The following is a 25,711-nucleotide window of genomic DNA, read 5'->3' on the forward strand; positions in this document are numbered from 1 at the left end:
ACAGTACCACTGTCACCAAACAACTGCTGCTGGACCAGGGTGATTGCCAAACCCTGCTCCTGCTGCTGGGTTTTTAACCCTTCTAGTGTTCTCCGCCACCAACCTACGGTGTTTGTCTGTATCCTTTCCTCGGGTCTGATTTTCTGTAATCTTTATGGAAAGGCCTCTATAATTGCAGAGGCAAATGAGTGTGTGAACTGCAGAAAGAAGTGTGGGGCTGAGGAAGTAGCACTCAACCATTCAGTGGCACAGCCTTGTAAGCAGCATGACTGGACTCTGGTGTTTGGTGCAGTGTGTTTAGATTTGGACCTGAGCTCTGGGCATGATGTGTGTAACTGGATGGGGAGGGGTAACTTTGTGTCTTGATGCGCAGTTTAATCACTTGGCTGAATTTAATATGTTTTGGGAGACATGATTGGGGGTTTAACTGGTGTAGATGAAGGGAGGAAGGGGCGGCATTGGGGGTTTGGACGGTGCAGGGAGCGGCATTGGGGGTTTGGACGGTGCAGGGAGCGGCATTGGGGGTTTGGACGGTGCAGGGAGCGGCATTGGGGGTTTGGACGGTGCAGGGAGCGGCATTGGGGGTTTGGACGGTGTGGGGGGCGGCATTGGGGGTTTGTATGATGCGGGGAGGGCGGCATTGGGGGTTTGTATGATGCGGGGGGGTGGCATTGGGGGTTTGGACGGTGCGGGGGGCGGCATTGGGGGTTTGGACGGTGCGGGGGGGCGGCATTGGGGGTTTGGATGGTGCGGGGGGTGGCATTGGGGGTTTGGACGGTGCGGGGGGCGGCATTGGGGGTTTGGATGGTGTGGGGGGTGGCATTGGGGGTTTGTATGATGCAGGGAGGGCGGCATTGGGGGTTTGGATGGTGCGGGGGGCCGCATTGGGTTTTGTACAGTGTGGGGAGGTACATTGGGGGTTTGGGCGGTGTGGGGATGGCATTGGGGGGTTGGATGTTGCGAGGGGGGATGGCATTGGGGGTTTGGATAATGTGGGGGGGGTGGCATTGGATGATTAGCCGGTATGGGGGGGGGCGGCATTGGGGTGTTGGACGGTACGGGGGGGCCGCTTTGGGGGTTTGGATATTGCGGGGGGGGGTGCATTGGGGGTTTGGACGGTGTGGGTGGACGCATTGGGCTTTGGACGGTGTGGGGGATACATTGAGGGTTTGGATGGTGTGGGCATGGCATTGGGGGGTTGGACGGTGTGGCGGGGCGGTATTGGTGGTTTGGATAACGTGGGGGGGTGGCATTGGGAGGTTGGACGGTGCGGGGGGGGCTGTATTGGAGGTTTTGAAGGTACGGGGGTGTGGCATTGGGGGGTTGGAGGGGACGGCATTGGGGGCTTGGATGGTGCGGGGCGGCGGTATTGGGGGTTTGGATGGTGCGGGGGGCAACATTGGGTTTGGAAGGTGCGGGGGGGCGTCATTGGGAGTTTGGAAGGTGCGTGGGGCAGCATTGGGTGGTTGAACGGTGTGGGGGGGCGGCATTGGGGATTTGGATGGTGTGGGGGTGGCATTGGGGGTTTGGACGGTGTGGGGGATGCGGCATTGGGGGGTTGGACGGTGTGGGGGTGGCATTGGGGGCTTGGACGGTGCGGGGATGCGGCATTGGGGGCTTGGACGGTGTGGTGATGCGGCATTGGGGGTTTGGACGTTGCGGGGGATGGCATTGAGGGCTTAGATGGTACGGGGATGCGGACTTGGGTGATTGGACGGTGTGGGGAGGCTGCATTGGGTGGTTGGACGGTGGGGGGGATACTTTCTTTGGGTTTGGACGGTGAGGGGGTGTCATTGGAGGTTTGGACGGTGCGGGGAGGCTGCATTGGGGGATTGGACGATGGGGGGGATACATTCTTTGGGTTTGGACGGTGCGGGGCATGGCATTGGGTGTTTGGACTTTGCAGGGGGTGGCACTGGGGGTTTGGACTGGGCGGGCGATGGCACTAGGGGTTTGGGCGGTGCGGGCGATGGCACTGGAGGTTTAGACTGTGCGGGCGATGGCATTGGGGTTTGGACAGAGGAGGGGGTCGGGGGGGTATTGGACAGGGGGGAGCGTGTTGGATGTTTTGGACAGGGGCAGGCGGGTTGTGTGTGAACGGGGAGGGGCAGGTTGGCTGGTTTGGACGGGGGAGCGACTTTGGACGGGAAATGCAGATTGGGGGTTTGGTTAGGTGATGTGACTTGGGGGTTGGGGGTCAGTCCAGCTATTGGAGTGACTATATTGGGGAAATTATTTAGAAACATGCCAGGTTCCACATGAGCTGTGACAACTAGCTCTATCTCTCTCCACCCATCACTGCCACTGATTTGCCTCCCGAAAATACATAAGGCCAACACACCAGGCCGCCCTATCGTTTCAGGCAATGGGACCTTGTGTGAGAACCTCTCTGGCTACATTGAGGGCATCTTGAAACCCATCGTACAAGGCACGCCCAGCTTCCGTCGCGACACGACGGACTTCCTACAGAAACTCAGCAACCATGGACCAGTTGAACCAGGAACATTCCTCGTCACAATGGACGTCTCTGCACTCTACACCAGCATCCCCCATGACGACGGCATTGCTGCAACAGCCTCAGTACTCAACACCGACAACTGCCAATCTCCAGACGCAATTCTGCAACTCATCCGCTTCATTCTGGATCACAACGTCTTCACCTTCGACAACAAGTTCTTCATCCAGAAGCACGGAACAGCCATGGGGACCAAATCCGCACCCCAATACGCCAACATCTTCATGCACAAGTTTGAACAGGACCTACTCATCGCACAGGACCTTCAACCGACGTTATACACCAGATACATCGATGACATTTTTTTCCTTTGGACCCACGGCGAAGAATCACTGAAACGACTACACGATGACATCAATAAGTTCCATCCAACCATCAGACTCACCATGGACTACTCTCCAAAATCAGTTGCATTCTTGGACACCCTCGTCTCCATCAAGGACGGTCACCTCAGCACTTCGCTTTACCGCAAACCCACGGATAACCTCACGATGCTCCACTTCTCCAGCTTCCACCCTAAACACATTAAAGAAGCCATCCCCTATGGACAAGCTCTCCGTATACACAGGATCTGCTCAGACGAGGAGGAGCGTAACAGACATCTACAGACATTGAAAGATGCCCTCGTACGAACGGGATATGGCACTCGACTCATCGATCGACAGTTCCAACGCGCCACAGCGAAAAACCGCACCGACCTCCTCAGAAGGCAAACATGGGACACAACCGACAGAATACCCTTCGTCGTCCAGTACTTCCCCGGAGCGGAGAAACTACGTCATCTTCTTCACAGCCTTCAACACGTCATTGATGACGATGAACATCTTGCCAAGGTCATCCCCACATCCCCACTACTTGCCTTCAAACAACCGCGCAACCTCAAACAAGCCATTGTTTGCAGCAAACTATCCAGTCTTCAGAACAGTGACCACGACACCACACAACCCTGCCATGGCAATCTCTGCAAGACGTGCCAGATCATCGACATGGATACCACCATTACATGTGAGAACACCACCCACCAGGTACGCGGTACATCCTCGTGCGACTCGGCCAACGTTGTCTACCTCATACGCTGCAGGAAAGGATGTCCCGAAGCGTGGTACATTGGCGAGACCATGCAGATGCTGCGACAACGAATGAACGGACATCGCGCAACAATCACCAGGTAGGAATGTTCCCTTCCAGTCGGGGAACACTTCAGCAGTCAAGGGCATTCGTTCAGGTAAGCGTTCTCCAAGGCGGCCTTCAGGACGCGCGACAACGCAGAATCGCCGAGCAGAAACGTATAGCCAAGTTCCGCACACATGAGTGCGGCCTCAACCGGGACCTGGGATTCATGTCGCATTACATTCATCCCCCACCATCTGGCCTGCGAAATCCTACCAACTGTCCTGGCTTGATACAATTCACACCTCTTTAACCTGGGGTTACCCCATCTCTGGATCTGTAAAGATTTAATCACCTGCTAATGGTCGCATTCCAAGCATTGTTTGGCATCTTTGAATTTGTCTATATATATATATATATATATTATATATATATGTTTCTGGAACATACCTCTTCATTCACCTGAGGAAGGAGCAGCGCTCCGAAAGCTAGTGACATCGAAACAAACCTGTTGGACATTAACCTGGTGTTGTAAAACTTTGTCCTGATTTGTCACATTGCTTGACACTCAGTATTGATGAGGCAAACTTTCCTCATACCAAATATTGGGAAGAGCAAAGCTGTGGCTCCTCTTCCCACAACAGACATCATTCCTTAACCACCAACCCCACCCTGTGTCTGAGATTGAACCAGACTTTTTGCAACCTTGATGTCCTATTTGATCCTGAGCGGACTTTCTGAGTTCATAGCCCTTGTCTATCACAAAGACAGCCTTCTTACATATACATAATTTCACCTGTCTCTACCTGTGCCTTAGCTCACCTGCTGAAACCCTTATTCATGATTTTATCATTGACTATTCTGATGCTCTGCATTTGGAAATTTGAACTCTTCCAAAACTTTGCACAAATTCCAACTCCTGTTCACCCATCACCCTGTTTTCTCATATACGTTGGCACCTGGTCTGGCGATACGTTGAAATTAAAATCTCATCCTTTGCTTCCAGATCCTTCCGTGGTCTCGCATAGATCATGCTTGAGGCATCCTGCAAAAAGCTGATGAGACCTTTTTCCGCTTCTTTATCTAGTAATCTGAACATGGGAGTTGCTGTGGGAAGGTCTAGTTTTGTTCCCCAGATGAAACCGAAGATGGCTCAGGTAACTGCTACTGCTCATGAGTCAGAGGTGCACTGCATACAGCTACACAGAGCACCTCGTACCTAAGGACCAGGTTCTTGCCTGCGATGGAAATGGAGTGTCATTCCTATATGCCTAGTTTCTGCTAAACCTATGCTCTACACTCCCAGTTTTTGGCACATGCCCCAGCAATTTAAGGTAACCTGACCGGCTGGTGAAGGAGACAAAGGATTGATTGGCTCAGTGCCCTGATGCGACCATCAATTCACTCGAAGACACGTGGAGAAGTAAACCGCGGTTTTAATCAGCTTAGAACTGAGCCTGCGTGTGATCGGTACAACACTGAAGACGTCCCCGCAGGTCAGCAGCTCTTATACTTCCTGTAAAGGGGGTGGAGCCATGGGCAGAGCCCGTACATGCCCCAACATATCCCCTGTGGGTGAAGCCACACAATGGCCCATAGGTAGAGTCCACAGGGTTAATAACATAGAACAGTGCACTGGTGAATTTCTCAGTAATTATACATTCACCACATGCCCAAAGAACATGGGCTCTCAGTGATTTACTTTGGCTTCAATGGTCAGTTTGAATGGCCACAGTGCTCTTCAATCTGCAGATTGACAACAGATCCAAGCAGAAAACAGCAACATTTTCCTTTGACCCGGGTGTTACTCTGCAGCCTGTTTTCGCCACCCCTGCTCCACTTGCTTCCTGCCCGATGTGCTGTATCAAATCGAAAACAGCAACATTTTCCTTTGACCCGGGTGTTACTCTGCAGCCTGTTATCGCCACCCCTGCTCCACTTGCATCCTGCCCGATGTGCTGTATCACATCTTTCGCTGAGTCCATAAACTGGGCAGCCTTGCTTGATTTCAGATTTGAGCATAAAGCTTTTGGATTACTACCCATTAATGGAAACTGCCCTACCATCCCTGATTTTAATTGATTTTCCATCGGTGGCTGTGCCTTTAGCAACCTGAACCCTGAGCTCTGGAATTCTCTTGCTGAACCCCTCTCCATTTTACGACCCTTCTTAAAAACTGGCCTGCTTAAAGTGTTTGGTCACCTATCCTATGTGGGTTGGTGTTAAATTTTGTTCTGTAATGTGCCTTGGGATATTTTATTACATTCAATGCAAGTTGTTATTTACCTGTGTTTAAACTGACTTAGTTAGAGTTTAACTGTGTTGCAAGTTGCTGGGTTAAGTGGGATGTGTGTGGTACAGAGGATTAGCTTGAGGCATTGACTGAGGGGTATGATAACTGTGTACAACCATTGATACCCCACCTTTCTTGAGTCCATGAGAAGAGCTGATGTTCTTGGGTGGCGTTCGGTTCTTGCCAAAGTTGGGATCAAAGTTTCATCTTATTCCCTCGGGCATTGTGAATGCAGGCGCACTCATTGGACAGAGGGTGTCAGGTGGGAGTGGAAGAAACTGGTGGAGTTGCATTGTTGAGATAGCTGACCGGCTGCAGTATTAGGCGCGCCAAGTAAACTCAGTGAGCGAGAGTTCATGTGCAGTTAGTCAATCAGAGCCTGGCTCAGAAGTCCTATGCCTTGTGCTGCGTTATTTGGATTTCTTTAGCAACGTGAAATCGAAACTGAGAGGCTGGGATAAGGTAAGAACTGTGTGCTGTCCTGTGCTGAGGAAAATACTAATCCCTTGTCATGCCCTGGGTTTAGGAGCCTGTAATTAATTGAAATCTGGATTAGAAAGTGAGTAAAAGGTATTTAAGAATAAGAAATGTGTTTGGAGGTTAAACTTTCAGCATTGGGGCATACGTTACCACAAAGTTCGAAGCTTGTGGCTCTTGCTCTAAGCAACAAGAAAACCAAGTGTCGGCTACTGAATATTGCTGTGAATTTACTAACTCTTTATTTGGTTCCAATTTTCAACTCCTCCTTGAGGTCAGTTAGAGCCACCATCATGTGAGCTCAAGAGTGTTGGTTGATATGGGAGTTGGGGGGGAAAACGTTCCTGCTCAGAAAGTCACTGGATGGGAAGAATTATTCTTTCCGATCGGTCTGAACTTGGTTTTTGGAAAATTGCCATCTCTTTTGCTCTCCTTGAGCAGGAAGAGCAGTGGGAGTGCTCCTCACTCTGTCTTATCCCAGTAGTGCAATTACTCACTTTGACATGAATTATGCCACTGACTGGATTGCCGAACATAATATCCTAGCCTTGTTGGATGTGATCAAATGCAATATTTAATGGGCACTGAGCTGTTAATCTTGTTGGTGATGCTGCATATCGAGAGGGTGATTAATAGGAGGCGCCTGGTTTCAAGATCTGTACTGGAGAAGTTGATGCCCATAGTAAGAGTTGGACTGGGGTATAACCTGTCATTACTATCCCCCCTCACCCCAGAGTAGCAGCATGGATGATTGAATAGTTTGGGCTGATAAGAGCCATTAAATTATCTGTGAGATTGGATAATGGTTTGAATGACAATCAGCAAGGATTTGTTAAAGACAAATCTTGTTTGACCAACTTGATTGAGTTCTTTGTTGAAGTCATGCAGAGGATTAATGTGTGTGGTGCTGTTGATGTGAATATGGACTTTCAAAAAAGGTTTGATGAAGTACCACACAATAGTTTTGTGAGCAAAATTAAAACCCATTGGATTACAGGGGCATTGGCAGTGTGAATATAACATTGGAGACAGAAAGAGTAGTGATGAACCCTGTTGTAAACATTGGTGAAGATGGTAACAGGCTTCAGGAGGACATGGACACTTAGTTGAATGCAGGCAAGTGTGAAATGGTACATCTTGGTAAATAATTGAGGGCAGTGTAAAGGGTATGGGATAATTTTAAAGGGGGTGCAGAAACCGGAGGGTAGAGGTACATAAATCGTTGGCAGTACAGTTGAGAAGGATGTCTTTTTAAAAAAAACATACGAGCCCTTTGGCTTTATTCATAGAAGGATTGTGTTTAAAAACAAGACTAGAAAACTTTTAATAAGCATTGATTGGACCTCGACTGGAGTATAGTTTACAATTTGGGGCACAGGCTTTGGAGGGGGCACAGGAGAGGTTTATTGGAATGGTATTAGCTTTGATTGGATTGGACTTTGTTTATTGTCACGTGTACCAAGGTACAAATGAAAAGTATTTTTATGCAAGCAGCTCAACAGATCATGAAGTACATGAAAAGAAAATATATAATAGGGCAACACAAGGTACACAATGTAACTACATAAACACCGGCATTGGATGAAGCATACAGGGTGTAGTGTTAATGAGGTCAGTCCATAAGAGGGTCATTTAGGAGTCTGGTAATAGCGGGGAAGAAGCTGTTTTTGAGTCTGTTCGTGTGTGTTCTCAGACTTCTGTATCTCCTGCCCGATGGAAGAAATTGGAAAAGTGAGTAAGCCGGGTGGGAGGGGTCTTTGATTATGCTGCCCACTTTCCCCAGGCAGCGAGAGGTGTAGATGGAATCAATGGATGGGAGGCAGATTTGTGTGATGAACTGGGCTGTGTTCACAATTCTCTAAACTTTCTTACAGTCTTGGGCCAAGCAGTTGCCATACCAGGCTGTGATGCAGCCAGATCGGATGCTTTCTGTGGTGCATCTGTAAATGTTGGTAAGAGTTCAGAGTTAATGTGAACATGCTGAATTCCCTTAGTTTCCTGAGGAAGTAAAGGCACTGTTGTGCTTTCTTGGTGGTGGCGTCGACGTGGGTGGACCAGAGCAGATCTTTGGAGATGTGTACCCCAAGGAATTTGAAACTGCTAACCATCTCCACCTCTGTTTCCTGAGGAAGTATGGGCACTGTTGTGCTTTCTTGGTGGTGGCGTCGACATGGGTGGACCAGGACAGATCTTTGGGGATGTGTACCCCAAGGAATTTGAAACTGCTAACCACCTCCACCTCAGCCCCGTTGATGCTGACAGGGGTGTGCACAGTACTTTGCTTCCTGAAGTCAATGACCAGCTCTTTAGTTTTGCTGGCATTGAGGGATAGATTGTTGTCGCTGCACGACTCCACTAGGTTCTCTATCCCCCTCCTGTATTCTGACTCGTCGTTATTCGAGATCTGGCCTACTATGGTCGTATCGTCAGCAAACTTGTAGATGGAGTTGGAACCAAATTTTGCCATGCAGTTGTGTGTGTACAGGGAGTAGAGTAGGGGGCTAAGTATGAAGCCTTGTGGGGCCCCGGTATTGAGGACTATTCTGGAGGAGGTGTTGTTTATGTTTACTGATTATGGTCTGTGGGTCAGAAAGTTGAGGATCCAGTTGCAGAGTGAGGAGCCAAGTCCTAGGTTTTGGAGCTTTGATATGAGCTTGGCTGGGATTATGGTGTTGAAGGCGGAGCGGTAGTTAATAAATAGGAGTCTGATGTAGGAGTCCTTGTTGTCGAGATGCTCTAGGGATGAGTGTAGGGCCAGGGAGGTGTCGTCTGCTGTGGACCGGTTGCAGCGGTATGCGAATTGCAGTGGATCAGGGCGTTCTGGGAGTATGGAGGTGATGCGCTTCATGACCAACCTCTCGAAGCACTTCATTACAACTGAAGTCAGGGCCACTGGACGGTAGTCATTGAGGCACGTTGCCTGGTTCTTCTTTGGCAGCGGTATGATGGGTGATCTTCTTGAAGCAGGTGGGGACCTTGGAGCAGAGTAGGGACAGGTTAAAGATGTCTACGAACACATCTGCCAGCTGGTCTGCGCAGGCTCTGAGTCCACGACCAGGGATCCTGTCCGGACCCGTTGCCTTCCGAGGGTTCACTTTCAGGAAAGCTGATCTGACTTTGGAAGCTGTGATGGTGGGTATGGGTGTGTTATGGGCTGCTGGGGCACTCTATAGCGGATCGTTGGTTTCCTGCTGGAACCGAGCATAGAATGCATTGAGTTCATCAGGGAGGAATGCGCTGCTGCTGGAGATACTGCTCGGCTTCGCTTTGTAGCCTGTTATGTTGTTTAGGCCTTGCCACAACCGTCGAGAGTCTGAAATGCTAGTCTGACTCTAGCTTGGTCTGATATTCTCTCTTGGCATCTCAGATGGCTTTGCGGAGGTCGTACCTGGATTTCTTGTATAGGTCAGGGTCGCCTGACTTGAGCGCTCCAGACCTGTCCTTCAGTAGGGAGTCAATCTCACGATTGAGCCATGGTTTCCGGTTGGGGGATGTACGTACTGCTTTCTTTGGTATGGAGTCATCCACACATTTGCTGATGAGGTCTGTGACTGTGGTGGCATACTCATTTAAGTTGGTTGCTGAGTTCTTAAATATGGGCCATATTTATGGACTTTAGTTATGTCGAGAAACAGAGATAGCTCTCTTTAGGGAAGGTTAAAGATGAGATTTAATATACGTGATTGAATATTCAAAATCGTGATTGGTTGTGGTAGAGTAAGCAGAAGCGAAAGGATAGTAACTAGAGGATAAAAAATTTGAAAAAGAAGCCAGAGGGAATGTTCATAAAGTATTTATTTTATGCAGCAATTTGTCGTGATCAGGAATGCAAAAATTGAATAGCCTTGAAAACTGAGAGCCGCAACAGGCATGATCACTAAGTGCACTCATTCTGTATCCATGTAATGCAGGAGATGGTCAGGGCCTATCTGATTTCTTGGGCAATTGACTCAAATAGGGAGATTGGAAGGGGCATTGGATTACCTGGCACAGCTCTAGCTGCAGGCGGAGTTTGTTTATCACCCGATCTGTTTGAGTTTGGGAAAACAAAACTTGCTTAATTTGTGGTGGTGAGAATGATTCCAGCACTTGTGCTGTGCCAGACAGTTTTCCAGAGACACGGAGTGTGGGTTGAAGTGGGTTGGCAGGCATTAGGCTCCCCTTGGCCTTTTGTGATTCTGGAAGGGTACATGTGTATGGCTAATCTTAGCGTTATAATATGTACCCTAATCTATTATTATCCTTCCTTCCTGTATGTTTTCCGTTGAGCTCTGAGGTCAGAAATGTGAATAAATCCTTTGCAGTGATCAAACCTACCTGGACATAGAAACTTAGAAAATAGAAGCAGGAGGAGGCCATTCGGGCTTTTGAGCCTGCTCCGCCATTCATTATGATCATGCCTGATCATCACATTCAATATCCTGATTCTGCCTCCCCACCCTCCCCCACCCCCAATATCCCTTCATCCCTTTAGCACCAAGAGCATGTACTACTCCTTCCCTGTCAGGAGAGTGGTGATGTTGGGGTGTGGGGTTAGGGCAGGGGGGCTGCTGGTGGTGGGGTGTGGGGTCAGGACAGGGGTGCTGTTGGTGGTAGGGTATGGGGTTAGGGTAGGGGGGCTGCTGGTGGTGGGCTGTGGGGTTAGGGCAGGGGGCTGCTGGTGGTGGGGTTAGAGCAGGGGGGGCTGCTGGTGGTGGGGTGTGGGGTCAGGACAGGGGTGCTGTTGGTGGTAGGGTATGAGGTTAGGGTAGGGGGCTGGTGGTGGTGGGCTGTGGGGTTAGGGCAGGGGGCTGCTGGTGGTGGGGTTAGAGCAGGGGGGGCTGCTGGTGGTGGGATGTGGGGTTAGGGAAGGCAACAGCAAGCCTGGATTGAATTGAAGACATCTAGCGATCGGTGAATAGTTCTTTTGAAACTGTGGAAGGAAGATGTCCATTTTTAACCACAGTTCATTTAATGTCCAGTGTCGAACCTATTTATGCTGGACTGAAGAACTTTGGTCTTCGAATCGTACAAGGAGCCTGTTGGGTTTGACTGGGGTCAGTTTGACTGGATCCTGGCAAGATGGGAGATAGTTCCAGTTGTGATATATTTCCAGAAAAACCTGACACATTAGGGGACCTAAACATCAGGCGCAGTTAAAGGTAACTGATTTAATTATCACCCCACAGAACGACTCTCCTGGTCGCTCAGCCCAAGTGCTTTGGAGATATCGTACGGCGCCATTGTATGAGGGACAGAGCTTCAGTCGAACTGAGTCCTGGGCCTCGAGAGTTATGGAAACCTGTGACTGAATGAAGGTTAATGAACACGAGGTCCTCCCCTCTAAGATTTTTGAAACAAAGTGAGTAAACTGGATGGAAAGGACTGCTGTTGCCAAGGTGATCCACTCCACATTGTGAAGGTGAGCAGCGTGTGACAGATGAGCCCATGAATTGTGCTTCCTCTTAAATATACTGGGACTAAATATCCTGGGGGTGGGGGGTGGGGGATGTTGGGGAGCTGCTGGTAGATGTGCTGTCCATCAGGAACAGGAGATGCAGATGGCACATGCTGGCTTCTGTTGGTACTGTTTGGCAGCCACAGAGATCTGTGTTTAGTCAAATGAACTTAATGTGGCAGGAGGGTGGGAACCGGAGCAGTAGGTCAGCAGGTCAAGTAACTGAGGGACAGCTAAGGCCGGTAAGACTAAGAGGAAGAGCAGGCAGGGAGAAGTTGCTAAACGTAGCGGGACTGGCGGTCTGAAGTGCATTTGTTTCAACGCGAGAAGTAGAACTGGTACGGCAGATGAACTTAAGAGCTCAAATTAGTACTTGGTAGCACAGTGGTTAGCATAGTTGCTTCACAGCTCCAGGGTCCCAGGTTCCATTCCCGGCTTTGGTCACTGTCTGTGCGGAGTCTGCACGTTCTCCCCGTGTCTGCGTGGGTTTCCTCCGGGTGCTCCGATTTCCTCCCACCGTCTAAAGATTTGCAGCTTAGGTGGATTGACCACGCTAAATTGCACTTAGTGTCCAAACAAAAAGGTTAGGTGGGGTTACGGGGATAGGGTGAAGTGCTCTTTCCGGTGCAGACTCGATTGGCTGAATTGCCTCCTTCTGCACTGTAAATTCTATGACTATGATGTTGTTGCTATTACAGAGACTTGGTTGAGGGAGGGACAGGATTGGCAGCTAAACGTTCCAGGATTTAGATGTTTCAGGTGGGATGTGGTGGTGTAAAAGGGGTGGGGAATTTGCATTACTGGTTAAGGAGAATATCACAGGTGTACTGAGGGGGACATCTTGGAGGGCTCATGCAACAAAGCAATATGGGTAGAGCTCAGGAGTAGGAAGGGTGCAATCACCAATGTTGGGGGTTTACTACAGGCCTCCCAACAGCCAGCGGGCGGGAGATAGAGGAGCAGATATGTAGACAGATTTTGGAAAGATATGAAAACAGGGTTGTTGTGATGGGTGATTTTAACTTCCCCTATATTGACTGGGACTCACTTACTGCTAGTGGCTTGGATGGGGCAGAATTTGTAAGAGCATCCAGAAGGGTTTTTTTCAAACAATATGTAAAGAGTCCAACTTGGGAAGGGGTCGCACTGGGCCTGGTATTGGGGAATGAGCTCAGCCACGTGATTGAAGGGGAGTATTTCGGGAACAGTGACCATGATTCCGTATGTTTTAATGTACTCATAGATAAGGATAAGAGTAGTCCTCGAGTGATGGTGCTAAATTGGGGGAAGGCTAATTACAACAATATTAGGCAGGAACTGAAGAATTTAGATTGGGGCGGCTGTTTGAGGTAAATCGACATCTGACATGTGGGAGTCTTTCAAACATCAATTGATTAGAATTCATGACCGGCATGTTCCTGTGAGGATGAAGAATAAGTATGGCAAGTTTTGTAAACCTTGGATAACGAGGGATATTGTGAACCTAGTTAAAAAGAAAAAGGAAGGTCTAGAAGGCTGAGAACAGACTAAACCCTTGAATAATATAAAGAAACTGGGAAGGAACTTAAGCATGGAATTGGGAAGGCTAAAAGGGGTCATGAAAAATCCTTGGCAAACAGGATTAAGGAGAATCCCAAGGCATTTTATAAACATAAAGAGCATGAGGGTGGCCAGGGTAAGAGTTGGCCCTCTCAAAGACAGAGAGGGGAAATCTATGTGTGGAGCCAGAGGAAATGGCCGAGGTACTAAATGAGTACTTTGCATCAATATTCACCAAAGAAGATTGGTGGATGATGAGTCTCGGAAGAGTGTGTAGATATTCTGGATCATGTCAATATCAAAAGGGTGGTGGTGTTGGACATATTAAAAACGCATTAAGTTAGATAAGTCGCCAGGGCCTGATGAGATCTACCCCAGAATACTGAGGGAGACAAGGGAGGAAATTGCTGAGGCCTTGGCTGAAATCTTTGTATCCTCATTGGCTACATGCGAGAGGACGGGAGAATAGCCAATGTTCTTTTGTTTAAGAAGGGTAGCAGAGATAATCCAGGAAATTAGATCGGTGAGCCTTATGTCAGTGGTAGGGAAATTATTGGAAAGGATTCTTAGGGACACGATTTACTCACGTTTGGAAACAAATGGACTTATTAGCAATAGGCAGCATGGTTTTGTGAAAGGGAAGTCATGTCTCATTAACTTGATCGAGTTGAGGAAGTGACAAAGATGATTAATGAAGGAACGGCAATGGATGTTGTCTACATGGATTTCAGTAAAGCCTTTGTCAAGGTCCCTCATGGCAGACTGGTACAAAAGGTGAAGTTTCATGGGATCATAGGTGAGCTGGCAAGATGGATACAGATCTGGTTCAGTCAGAGAAGACAGAGGGTAAGGGTGGGAGGGTGCTTTTCTGAATGGAAGGCTGTAACTAGTGTTCTTCAGGGATCAGTGCTGGAACGTTTGTTGTTCGTAGTATATATGAATGATTTGGAGAAAAATGAAGCTGGTCTGATTAGTAAGTTTCCAGACAACACAAAGATTGGTGGAGTTGTGGATAGTGTTAGAGGATACAGCAGATACAGATACGTTGGAGATTTGGGTGGAGAAATGGCAGATGTGTTTAATCCAGACAAATGTGAGGTAATGCATTTTGGAAGATCTAATACAGGTGGGAATTATACAGTAAATGGCAGAACGCTTAGAGTATTGACAGGCAGAGAGACCTGGGTGTACAAGTCCACAGATCACAAAGCAGCGATGCAGGTGGATATGGTAGTCAGGAAGGCATACGGAATGCTTGCCTTCGTCGGTCAGGGCATTGAGTATAAAAATTGGCAAGTCATGCTGCAGCTGTACAGAACCTTAAACCACATTTGGAATATTGCATGTGATTCTGGTTGCCACACTGCCAGAAGGATGTGGAGGCTTTGGAGAGGGTACAGAAGAGGTTTACCAGTATGTTGCCTGGTCTAGAGGGTATTAGCTTTGAGGAGAGGTTGGTTAAATTCCAATTGTTTTTACTGGAATGATGGAGATTGAGGGTTGACCTGATAGAGGTTTACCTGAGTGGCATGGACAGAGTGCATAGTCAGATGTTTTTTCCCAGGGTGGAAAAGTCAATTACTAGGGGACATAGGTTTAAAGTGCGAGGGGGAAAGTTTAGTGGAGATGTGCGAGGCAAGTTTCTTACACAGAGGGTGGTGAGTGCCTGGAACATGCTGCCGGGGGAGGTGGTGGAAGCAGATACGATAGCGGCATTTAAGAGCCATCTTGACAAATACATGAATAGGATGGGAATAGAGAGATATGGACCCGGAAGTGCAGAAAGTTTTAGTTTAGACAGGCATCATGATCGGCGCAGGCATGGAGGGCCAAAGGGCCTGTTCCTGTACTGTTCTTTGTTCTTTATGCACCCCTAACCCCCAGCCTGCTTGCCAGTGCCTGTTGTGTTTTGCTTGCTTTCCTTTTCTGGTGGATATGTGTAAGTCTCTTGTGTGCAGCCCAGTATCATGGTAACTGAGGGCAACCAGGCCACAGTTCGGTAAAGTGTGAAACAGCTCGAGGAACTGGTTGATTGTGAATTTATTGATTGTTTCCAAACTGAGGCTCTGTAGTGTGAGAAACTAATTTCATCCAGTATCTTTGCTGGTGTGTGCTTTGTGCCACAACATACCAGCCGCATGAGAAGCTTTGTGTCCTTCAATCAGTACGTTCCATCATACAGTAGCTCTGCATTAAGGTTAAAGCTGATGCAATTGTCATATTGGCCTCTTCAGCTATTGAAATCAATCCTATTTTAACACCTTAGCTGAGTGCTGGAACCTGATTAAGGCCAGGTAATCTGGCACTAATTCACGCAGTTTGGAGACTACATGCACAGTATGCTTTCTACAAGACCACCCCATGTTAACCATTGACTGTTGGTGTGTCAATCTCCTGCAATGCCTCTGTGTCACATGACAACTGTCTCTGACTCAACAGTTTCTTATGAACCAGTTTAGACTTGAGCACAGGGTGGGTTTGCACTCAGTCTGAAGCTGGCAATTAATGCTCGATGAGTACCATTGCTCTCCAGAAGGTTCTGCATGCTTTGATGGCACCAGGTGCCAATACAGGGCCCATGCTCCACGTGCCCTCAAAGTAGGCCAGACCCCATATTGAGCCTAAACTTGTTCCTGCTGGAAACATGTGACAAAAACAAAGCTCGTTTGTCCCTTGCCTGACTCCTGACAGTCAAATGATTCCCCACCTCCCTTTGCCAATGTAGTGCCATACGTGGCCATTGCCCCGTCTCCCCTTCACTCCGGTACCACTGAGAGAAGATAGCTCAAATACCATTTCTGGACCATTTGGATAGGAATCTGCTCTACAAACCAAAGCATCAACCTCGTGGTTCGGTGGACTTTGACGACTTCGGCTCTCTTGTAGAAATGCCTATAATTTTATTGATGGTAAAACAAAAATGTTAGAAGAAACCTACTTGGTCTCCTCCATCTGTAACCCCATTGAAAAGCATCTGAGATGTTTACTTGTTCTATTTGGTCAATTTGTCACTGATCATGTCCAGATCTGTACCTTTGAATATACTGGTTGAAAAAGCCACTTCAGAAGCATCTCAGTGCCATTTCATTCTGAAACTGTGGGTATCTGTGACAAAGAAAGAGACGCAGAACATTGGAATGAGCAGAGTGATGAACAAAAATGGAGTAGATGGGAAAAGGTGTAAACGGACATGAAGGCGAGTCTAAAGAGGGGGCCGAACTAAAGTGAGCAGAAGTAGTGAAGGTGCGGGAAAGAGGGGAGGGAGGTCAAACAATGTGAGAACAATGGTGCAGAAGTAAAGGAGCACATGGACAAATGAGTGAAGGGAGGAGGGAGAGAAACAAATGAAGGGTGTGTAGAAAAAAAATACAAGTGAAGGGAATGAAAGAGGGAGAAAAGCAGAAACAAAAGTGAAAGGAATCAGGATCGATAAAGAAACGTAATGAAGGGAATAGAGATAATACGATACATCTGAGCATACGAATTATGAACAGGCCCCTTGAGCCTGCTTCACCATTTGATACGATCATGGCTCATCTGATTGTGGCCTCTACTATCCTGTCTATGCCGTATACCCTTTGATTCCCAGTCAAGAATTTGTCCAACTTGGCATAAGAGATATTAGCCCAGCATCCAGTGCTCTCTGGGAAAGAGAATACTGTAGACTGACAGCCTGAGCCACACAATTTCTCCTCGCCTCTGTCTTAAATGGGTGACCTCTTATTATTAAACAGTTACTCCCTCGTTCCAGACCCTCCGAAAAGGGGAAACAATCTCTCGCCATCCACCCCCTCAAATCTCCTCAGGACCTTGTTTAAGATCACCAACCATTCTTCTAAACTGCAGTGGATATAGGCCCAACCTACCCAATCTTTCCTCATAAGATAAATGGCAAATTTAGGAACCATACATCCAAGTCATTGATATAGATTGTAAGTAGTTGAGGCCCCAGCACTGAGCCCTATGGCACTCCACTAGTTACATCTTGCCAGCCTGAAAATGACCCATTTATCCCTACTATGTTTCCTGTTGGCGAACCAATCCTTTATCCATACTAAAATGTTACCCCAACACCATGAGCTCTTATCTTGTGTAGTAACCTTTTGTTTGGTACCTAATTAAATGGCCCTTTGGTAATCCAAGTGCACCACATCTACAAGTGCCCATTTATCAGTGTTGCTTATTACTTCTCAAAGAACTCTAATAGATTAGTCAACATGATTTCCCTTTCATAAAACCATGTGACTCTCCTGACTGCATTAAGCTGTAACCTCCTTAGTAGATTCTAGCATGTTCCCTATGACAGATGTTGGGCTAACTGGCCTATAGTTTTCTGCTTTGTCTCCCTCCTTTCCTGAATAGAGGAATTGCATTCATGTTTTCCAATCTGATCGGGCTTTTGCAGAAACTAGGGCATTTTGGAAAATTGAAATCAATAATAATAATCACTTATTGTCACAAGTAGGCTTCAATGAAGTTACTGTGAAAAGCCCCTCATCGCCACATTCCGGCGTCTGTCCGGGGAAGCCGGGATGGTAATGCTTCTGCAATCTTAACAGCCACTGTTTTTAAGACCCGAGGATGATGTTGATCAGGACCTGGGGACTTATCAGCCATTAGTTCTAATAATTTTCTCAGTACTCTTTCCCAGGTGATTGTAATGGTAAGTTCCTCCTTGCCTTTCATCTCTTGATTTACTATCATTTTTGTGATGTTCAGATGTTATTTGTGTCTTCTGCAGTGAAGAAAAATGTAAAATATCTGTTCAATTCATCAGCCATTTCCTTATTTCCCATGATTAATTTTTCAAATTCTCTCTCTCGTGAGGATCAACGCTCATTTTGTTTCAAAAGGAAAAGAGTAACTACCTACAGCACACCTTCCTACCTGTTTGTATATTTCGAGCTAGCTTTCCCTCATGCTCTAATTTCTCCCTCATTTTTTTAGTCATTCTTTGCTGTTTTTTATCTCTCGTCCAATCTCCCGATCTACCACTAATTGTTGTGGAATTGCATGCTTTGCAAATCTGACTTGTCCAATCTATATGGAGATAAAATCATCCATGATTATCACCGTACCTAAGGACCCGGGTTGAATTCCGACCTTGGCTGATGGTCTGTGTGGAGTTTCCACATTCTCCCAGTGTTTGCGTGGGTTTCCTCAAGATGCTTTGGTTTCCTCCCACAGTCCAAAGGTGTACAGGTTAGGTGGATTGGTTAGTTAAATTGCCTCTTGGTGTCCAAAGATAAGCAGGTTAGTTGGAGTGGAGTAGAAAGGGTGGGGAGTGGGCCCAGGTAGAATGCTCATTTGGAGGGTCAGTGCAGACTCAATGGGCTGAATGGCCTCATTCTGCGGGGATACTATGATTCTATGCTCCCACAAGTGATTTCGTACCATTGCTATTTCCACCTTTTTCGTAGCTTCTTGTCCTTCTGAAATGTCAAGTTCCTGTTGAATGTTCAGGTCCCAACCATGGTCACCTTGCAGACATGGCTCTGAATTGGCTATATCAGATCATACATCATTTATTTCTATTTAAGCTGACAATTTATCAGTTTTGTTATAAATATCATGCACGTTGATACAGAGCTTTTGGTTCTATCTTTTTACTCTCTGTGCAACCTTTATCCTTGTCTGTTGTCACACTGCGAGGTTTGAGCGCTTTATCCCTCCTGCTGCGTTCTGATTATTATAATCATTTTTGTCACCTTGCGTTCTTCTCTTGCATCATTATTGTATATGTCCTCACTTGATTCCCCCTCCCCCAATTTAGTTAAAGCCCCCTCTACTGCCCTAGTTATATAACTGGTCAGAACACGGGTTTCAGCATGATTTGGGTGAAAGCCGTCCCAACAGTAATGCTCCCACTTTTCCCAAATTAGCCACAGAGTAAAGGCTGAAACAATAGTGTAAACACAAATGAAAGAAGGGATAGAGAGCGAATTGGTGCAGAGGAAAAAAGAGGGGGTATAAGGAAATCATAGTGGAGGACAGAGAGAAACTAACTACCATGAAAGAGGGGGCATGTAGAGACAAATGAGTTCATAGTGGTGAGAAAGAGATAGAAACAAAAGTGAAGGAGGGTGAGGGATAAAAGAAAATGACACGGTGTTGGTAAAATATTGAGGATATAGTGGGACAGACTTTTCTCTTACTATTGATACTAGTACCAATCCCAATACAGGAATTTTGGTTACTTTCTTTTGAAGGGGGCTGCTTGGAACCCTACCCGACGGCTATCGACACCTCTCCATCTAAACACATTGTCATCTCTAAAGCTGGTCTTGCCCCTCAGCTCACAGCTTCATAGACCAATTTACTGAGCTTGTTCATCAGGTCTCTTCCAATTACAACCTTATATTCAGGTGTTGCAGAAAAGCAGTATTTTATAACAATCTGTTATTTTTAAGGTTTATCCTCAAGAAACCTCTATCAGCTTTTCATGCATTTTTATGGCGTAAGTTGACGCACATTAAAAATTCAAAAGCTCCCAATTGTACTATTTTAAACATGCACTGCCTGATGGTTGAATGAATTGAAACTTTAATTTTCATTCTTAATGAAGGGAATATGTTGAGTTCTAGGTATGCATTCTAACATTGGCAAGAAATTTGAATGTAACTTGGCATGTCTGGGATGGATGTGTTTTGTGATCTAACTTCTTCACTTTTCTCGCCACTATGAACTCTCATTTCTCTCTACATGCCCCCTCTTTCATGGTAGTTAGTTTCTCTTTGATTTCCTTAGTCCTCCCATGGAGGAAGTTTTGATTCATTGAGCGGGCTGCTGGAATGGTTTGCGGTTCAGTGGCAGGCTGCTATCTGCATCTGACACACTGTCTGCTGCAGCTGAGACTGAAGTGCATTGGAATTTCCTGCTAATATTTTCCTTTTTTGATTAATTGTTAAATGTGAGAACAGATTTGGAGTTTCTCCGTTTACCTGTTGTAAATGTAGTGCTGATTTGAGGCAAGATTAAGATTAAAATTGTGAGACTGTACAAGTTATGTGGCCTGTAGAAACAAACCTTGTTTTGACTAATCCTTCTTATTGCTTCATGTTCTTATTGAATGCCTTGTCAGCTCTTTGGGTGCGTGTTTGTGGTGTTGTGGTTTCATTGCTTGTCAGGTATTTGGTCTGAAGCATTCTCCCAATGTTTTCTCGCCAGGGGAGTGTATGTGAAACTATATGTAATAGTGAGAGATTTCCCAGTGAGGATGGCGGTCTCCTCGATTTGTATTTATGATGTTTACTTTATTGTTATCCAGTGTCAAATGACGTTTCCAGGTCTTGTCACCTTAACTCCTGCAAATGTATCACTTTCAACATTTTATTTCAATAAATTCAATTGTTTGATGTGCCTGGAGGGGGAAATTCAACACGGGAAAATTATAGATTTACTGCATAATATTTCTTCTATAATTTCTTTACAGAGTGAGGGGTATGTTTTAATTTACTGTTTGCCTAGAAATCAGAAAAGGAAAGCACAAATCCGCCCCCCCCCTGCCTCCAACCCCCAATTTGGGTGGAGAAAGAGAAGATTAGGCGTCCATTGCTTGGGGAGGCAACCCCCCCCCCCCCCCCCCCCCCCACACACACACCTCAAGCAATGGACACCATCTCTCCCCTTTCTCCACCCAAATGCATAAAAGGAAGGAAGTATGTGTGGACATGGTCTGGGTGGGACTAGACCTGGCTGTGGTATAACACACTCCGCTCCCATTGTTAAATAACGTTCCCAAATGTTCACACAATACTTGGCTGAGGTACGGCAGTGCCCAAGCACAGATCTAAGGGCTTCTTTCTATGACGTGGTGTTAATTGGTTCTTGTATTCTAGTGGAGTTTGCTGTCTCTGTTCGCAGGCGAAGTGGAAAACTTAGATACAGTTGGAAGGTTTAAATACAAAGTGTCTTCTGCCAGTGAAACTCGTGTCGAAACAAAATTGAAATGTTGAGGCAGGGTGAGTGGGATTGGAGCTGTCCCATTCCAGGGTCACTGAACAAGTCATAGCTATTGGTGTCAATTTTTTTTGTTGGGATGCAATTCATGCTTCCTCCATTAGTTGTCCCCAGTCTGTCAACATGAACAATCGCATACATTCTGTGTAATTATACAGTGCATTTAATTTAGTACAATTTCCCAAGGTACTACACAGGACAAATTTTATGTTGAACTACGTGAACAGAAACGGTACAGTGTCTCAAATCCGGCTGACCAAAAACTGGCGGTGTCTCAAAAAGAGGCATTTTTAGAATGCGCCATGCATCAATTTGAATTGGGTAAAATAAAAACCATAACTTATCTGGACAAGTTGGCTAGGAGCTGCATTGTGCAGTGAGGCATCTGACAAGTTGACCCCTTCACCGGTTGTGCGCCAGTCTATTCTTGCTCGCCAAGCCACCCTTGACCCCACCTGACTCTGCTTGACCTGAACCGCCCATGGCCCATACGTAATCTGGCAAGATTTGAAATCCGGCATGGCCTCCTTCCCGACGTTGCAGACTATGAGACACTTTACCTGTATTTGGACAAGTGGACAAAAGGTTTTAATCAAAAGTCAGCTTTACAGAACATTCAAAGAAGGTAAGAGAGGTACAGGAGGGTGGGTTTAGGGAATTCCAGAGCTGAAAGCATAGTTGAAATGGGGTGGTGAGTGGGTGTTGGATGAGTGGCCTAAGTTAGAAGAACGCTGAGTTCATGATGAGTTGTAGGGCCAGGGGAGGTTATAGAGTTGGAAAAGACCCTGGACGGATTTGAATGTGAGGATACAAGTTATAAAGGAAACGGTAAAAGATTGTAGGCCAATGTTGGTCAGTGAGCAGCTGAGGGGGCAATGGGACTTTGTACAAATTAAGATACAGGTTTAAGATCAGAAGAGGATGATTATTTGGTTCCTAGGATACTGCCAGGGTCACTCTGAAACAAGTTGGAAGGAAGGAACTATCTCTTTGGGTTTCCCTTCCCTTCCTTTCCTTGGGCAATTCCACAGTCAGTGGTGTGGGATGCCAATTCTGAACCTGCATTCCATCATTCAATGGAAAGGTGGGCCCTTGTGCTGATCGGAACCAAAATCAATAAACAGTTGTAGGTCAGGTGAACTCCATGATATACTTTGGAGTTTTCTAAACCCAGGCCCATAACAAGGGTTCTGGGGATAAGGCAGGATTGTGGAGTGGAGGATTATAACATCAGATCAGTTGTGACCTCATTGAATGGCGGTGGAACGGACTCAATGGGCCGAGTGGCCTACTTCTGCTCCCAAGTCTTGTGGCTTAATGGAAACAATACTGAGCCCTGATGGCTGCACATTAGACTGTTGAAAGAAGTCAGAGGAGATAAGCGAGACACAGCACATTTAAAAAAAATTCTCCTGAAATGTGGAAATTGTGTAGAGTCTAGAGAGCAACCCAAGTTACCTCCCTTTTAAACAAGGGTGTTATGGATATATTGGGTAGCGAGGGACTAGTTCATCAAATGTCAACTATGGGCAAAACTGTTTAGACTCCAGAGTTTGAGATAAACTTGAGCATTGAGCAATGTTTGGGTTAATGAAAGACCACCATTGTGAATTTGTTAAAGGCAAGTTGTATTTGGCAATTTTTTGAGTATTATTTGAAGAGGGAAATGATTTAGACAGATGAAGTGAATAAATTAGACATCAGGTATGTGGATTTTAAAATGTTCGCCGAAGTGTCTCACTAGGCTTGTTCAAAACAAAAAGAATCCAAGGCGATCTAGCAGCACAAGTAGAAAATTAGCGAAATGGCCAGGAATAGAATTTGTGCAAATAGTAATCTAAAAGTGAAATATGATGGGCGGGATTCTTCCAACGGGAGTCTAAGTGCCGACGCCGGAGTAAAAACCGGAGTGTTTTACTCCGGCGTCGGCGCCCGTTCCCAGAGCCCTATTCTCCCCCCTCCGTGGGGCTAGCAGAGGCGCCGCGCGATTTACGGGGGCGTGGCGTCAGAGACCCGGCGCCGCGTAAAAGACGCGGGTCCCCGCACGCGCAATTGGGCCGGCGGCAACTAGAGCATGCACGGTGGCCGTCCTCCCCCAGGCCGCCCCGCACAAACATGGCGGATGGATCCAGGCTCGCCAGCGGAAGAAAGGAGGCCCGCCGACAGAGAGGCCGGCCCGCCGATCGGTTGGTCCCGATCGCGTACCAGGCCATTCCGGAGCGCCCCCCCCCCCCACAGACCGCCCCCCAAGACTTTGCGACGAGTACCTGCCAGCAGCGACCAGGTATGGACGGCGCCGGCGGGACCAGGCCGTTTACATGTGGCCGTTCAGCCCATCCGGGCCGGAGAATCACCGCTCGCCGTTTGCGCCGATTCTCCGAGCGGCCCAGCGCGATTCACGCGGCGCTGGTTTCGGGGGGGTGGGAGGATCGCGTCCGGGGGGGTGGGGCATTTCGCGCGGTGCCCCGGCGATTCTCCCACCTGGCGGGGTGGGGGGAGAATACCGCCCAAGGTGGCTGGGAATTGGACCTGTTCTGACAAAAGGTCATTGACCTGAAAAATTAACTCCATTTCTTTCTTCACAGGCGCTGCCAGATCTGCTTGAGTATGTCCAGTATTTTCTGTTTTTTGTTTCTTTGATTGGAAAAGGCTGGAACTCGGTGGATTAGGGCTGGGCCCACTATGATTTAGATTGGGGAAGATTTTAGCAATTTGCTGACAAAGCAGAGATAAGTGGTTTAACAAATCGTGCGAAGGGTTGTAAAAGATGTCAAGAAGGTGGGTGGAAGAAGCAATTTCATGTTGATTAAACGTGAGGTAATGTCTTTTGGCAGGAAAATCATGGAATGGGAGTATACTCTTGAAGGGTGTGGACAATCAAAGAGCCTTGGGGGTTTGAATGCACAATGCTCTACAAGTGCTACAATTTAATGATGAAAGTATTTCACAGGTTTGCAGCTGTATTTTGGATGTTGATTTTGGTTTCTGACCTTCAATCCATTTGAAAACAGCCCGACCAACAATGCTGCTTTGGTTTTGAGATTGTGTTGGCAGCAACGGGCTGTGCTTTATGTTTACATCACCCACTTGGTCCAAGGGCTGTGGTTTCATTGCAAGAGATCTGAAGGGTACTCACATGAAAATCCTTGTGTACCCACGACAGCGATATAGGGATACTATCACCTAAGCAAGGAGTTTTCCCAGGATTAAAACCAGGAACAGACTAGGTTAGTGATGGAGGTTCTTCTGTGATATGGTTGTGGTAAACCTCTATTTATAAACTAGTTACTTTCCACAGTCTGATCATCTAATGCAGAGTCACCTGATTCTCATTGTGGTTCTATTTTGGAGACCTAGTTCAGACCGCTACCCCACTTTCGGGGTGATTCTATCTGGAGGATTTGGGGTGGTTACCATAATAATTCAGTTTCTTTACAGGACAGATTGTGTGGCTTCTGAACACCCAAGACCACAAACACTTTAATTTTAGTATCCTCTCGTTCGTAGAAAGGTTTAGTACCCAAAGCGGTGACTCTAGTTCGTTCTGCAGATGCTTATTCACCTTTTCAGTATTTCCAACCTTTTCTGCTTTGTCGATCCCATTATGTGGAATCCTGACGGTCCCTTTCTGCTTCCAGGTGGGAAGGTTCTGCTGTTCTGTGGGAAATCACTCCAAGTCATTGCAAAACTCATCGAGATGATCAGCTGCCTGCAGCAAGACAACGTGAGGCTACCAGAGGAGCTGAACACGACTGAGCCCCAACGGCAGGCACTGGGCAGCACTTTGCAATCTCAGGTATTCTCATAGACTCCCAATAGTGCAGAAGGAGGCCATACAGCCTATGAAAGAGCACATTACCTAAGCCCACTTCCTGCCCTATCCCATCCTCTTTGGACACTAAGGGGTAATTTATCAAGTCCAATCCACATAACCGCACATCTTTGGACAGTGGGAGAAAACTGGAGCACCTAGACGAAATCCATGCAGACACAGGGAGAATGTGCAAACTCCACACAGACAGTCACCCAAGGTCAGAATTGAATCCGGGTCTTTGGTGTTGTGAGACAGCAGTGCTAACCACTGTGCCACATTGCAGTCCCTGTGAGATTCTGACCCTGTGTGCTGAAGGTGAGAGAGGTGCAATAGAGCACAGGATTGGAGAATTCAGACTGGGCCAAAAGCGAGGAGGTTTAATCTGCTCCGTCATTGCCATGCTGTCTAGTATTAATGACATGAGGATTTCAGCTAGTAACCCTGCACATTCTGCAGGGATGGCTTTCGGCTTTAGAGTATGTTCAGATTGCAATCTTGCTCATGGTTGGGTGTGTCAATGCCAAGCGGTGCTGTCTAGAAGTCGGCGACTCTGTTCAGGTCCCCAGT

The 25,711-nt window shown here is 47.1% G+C and overlaps 1 protein-coding gene across 8 annotated transcripts in view; it reads left to right on the forward strand.

The window, feature by feature from the left end:
• The window catches only part of kifc3 (kinesin family member C3), a 73,149-nt gene that overhangs the window by 10,190 nt on the left and 37,248 nt on the right, over positions 1-25,711 (forward strand). For 4 of the 8 annotated variants that reach the window (XM_072518511.1, XM_072518518.1, XM_072518513.1 and 1 more), the window contains exons 2-3: positions 11,564-11,796; positions 24,969-25,126. In XM_072518511.1, the coding sequence (XP_072374612.1) occupies positions 25,028-25,126 (99 nt within the window). In that variant the 5' untranslated portion in view covers positions 11,564-11,796; positions 24,969-25,027. Of the gene's footprint in view, positions 1-6,226; positions 6,381-11,563; positions 11,797-24,968; positions 25,127-25,711 lie in introns of those variants that run through there. The other 4 variants (XM_072518515.1, XM_072518516.1, XM_072518512.1 and 1 more) reach the window with 3 other exon arrangements.

Source organism: Scyliorhinus torazame, chromosome 10 (genome assembly GCF_047496885.1).
Source record: "Scyliorhinus torazame isolate Kashiwa2021f chromosome 10, sScyTor2.1, whole genome shotgun sequence".
NCBI classification, from domain to species: Eukaryota; Metazoa; Chordata; class Chondrichthyes; order Carcharhiniformes; family Scyliorhinidae; genus Scyliorhinus; species Scyliorhinus torazame.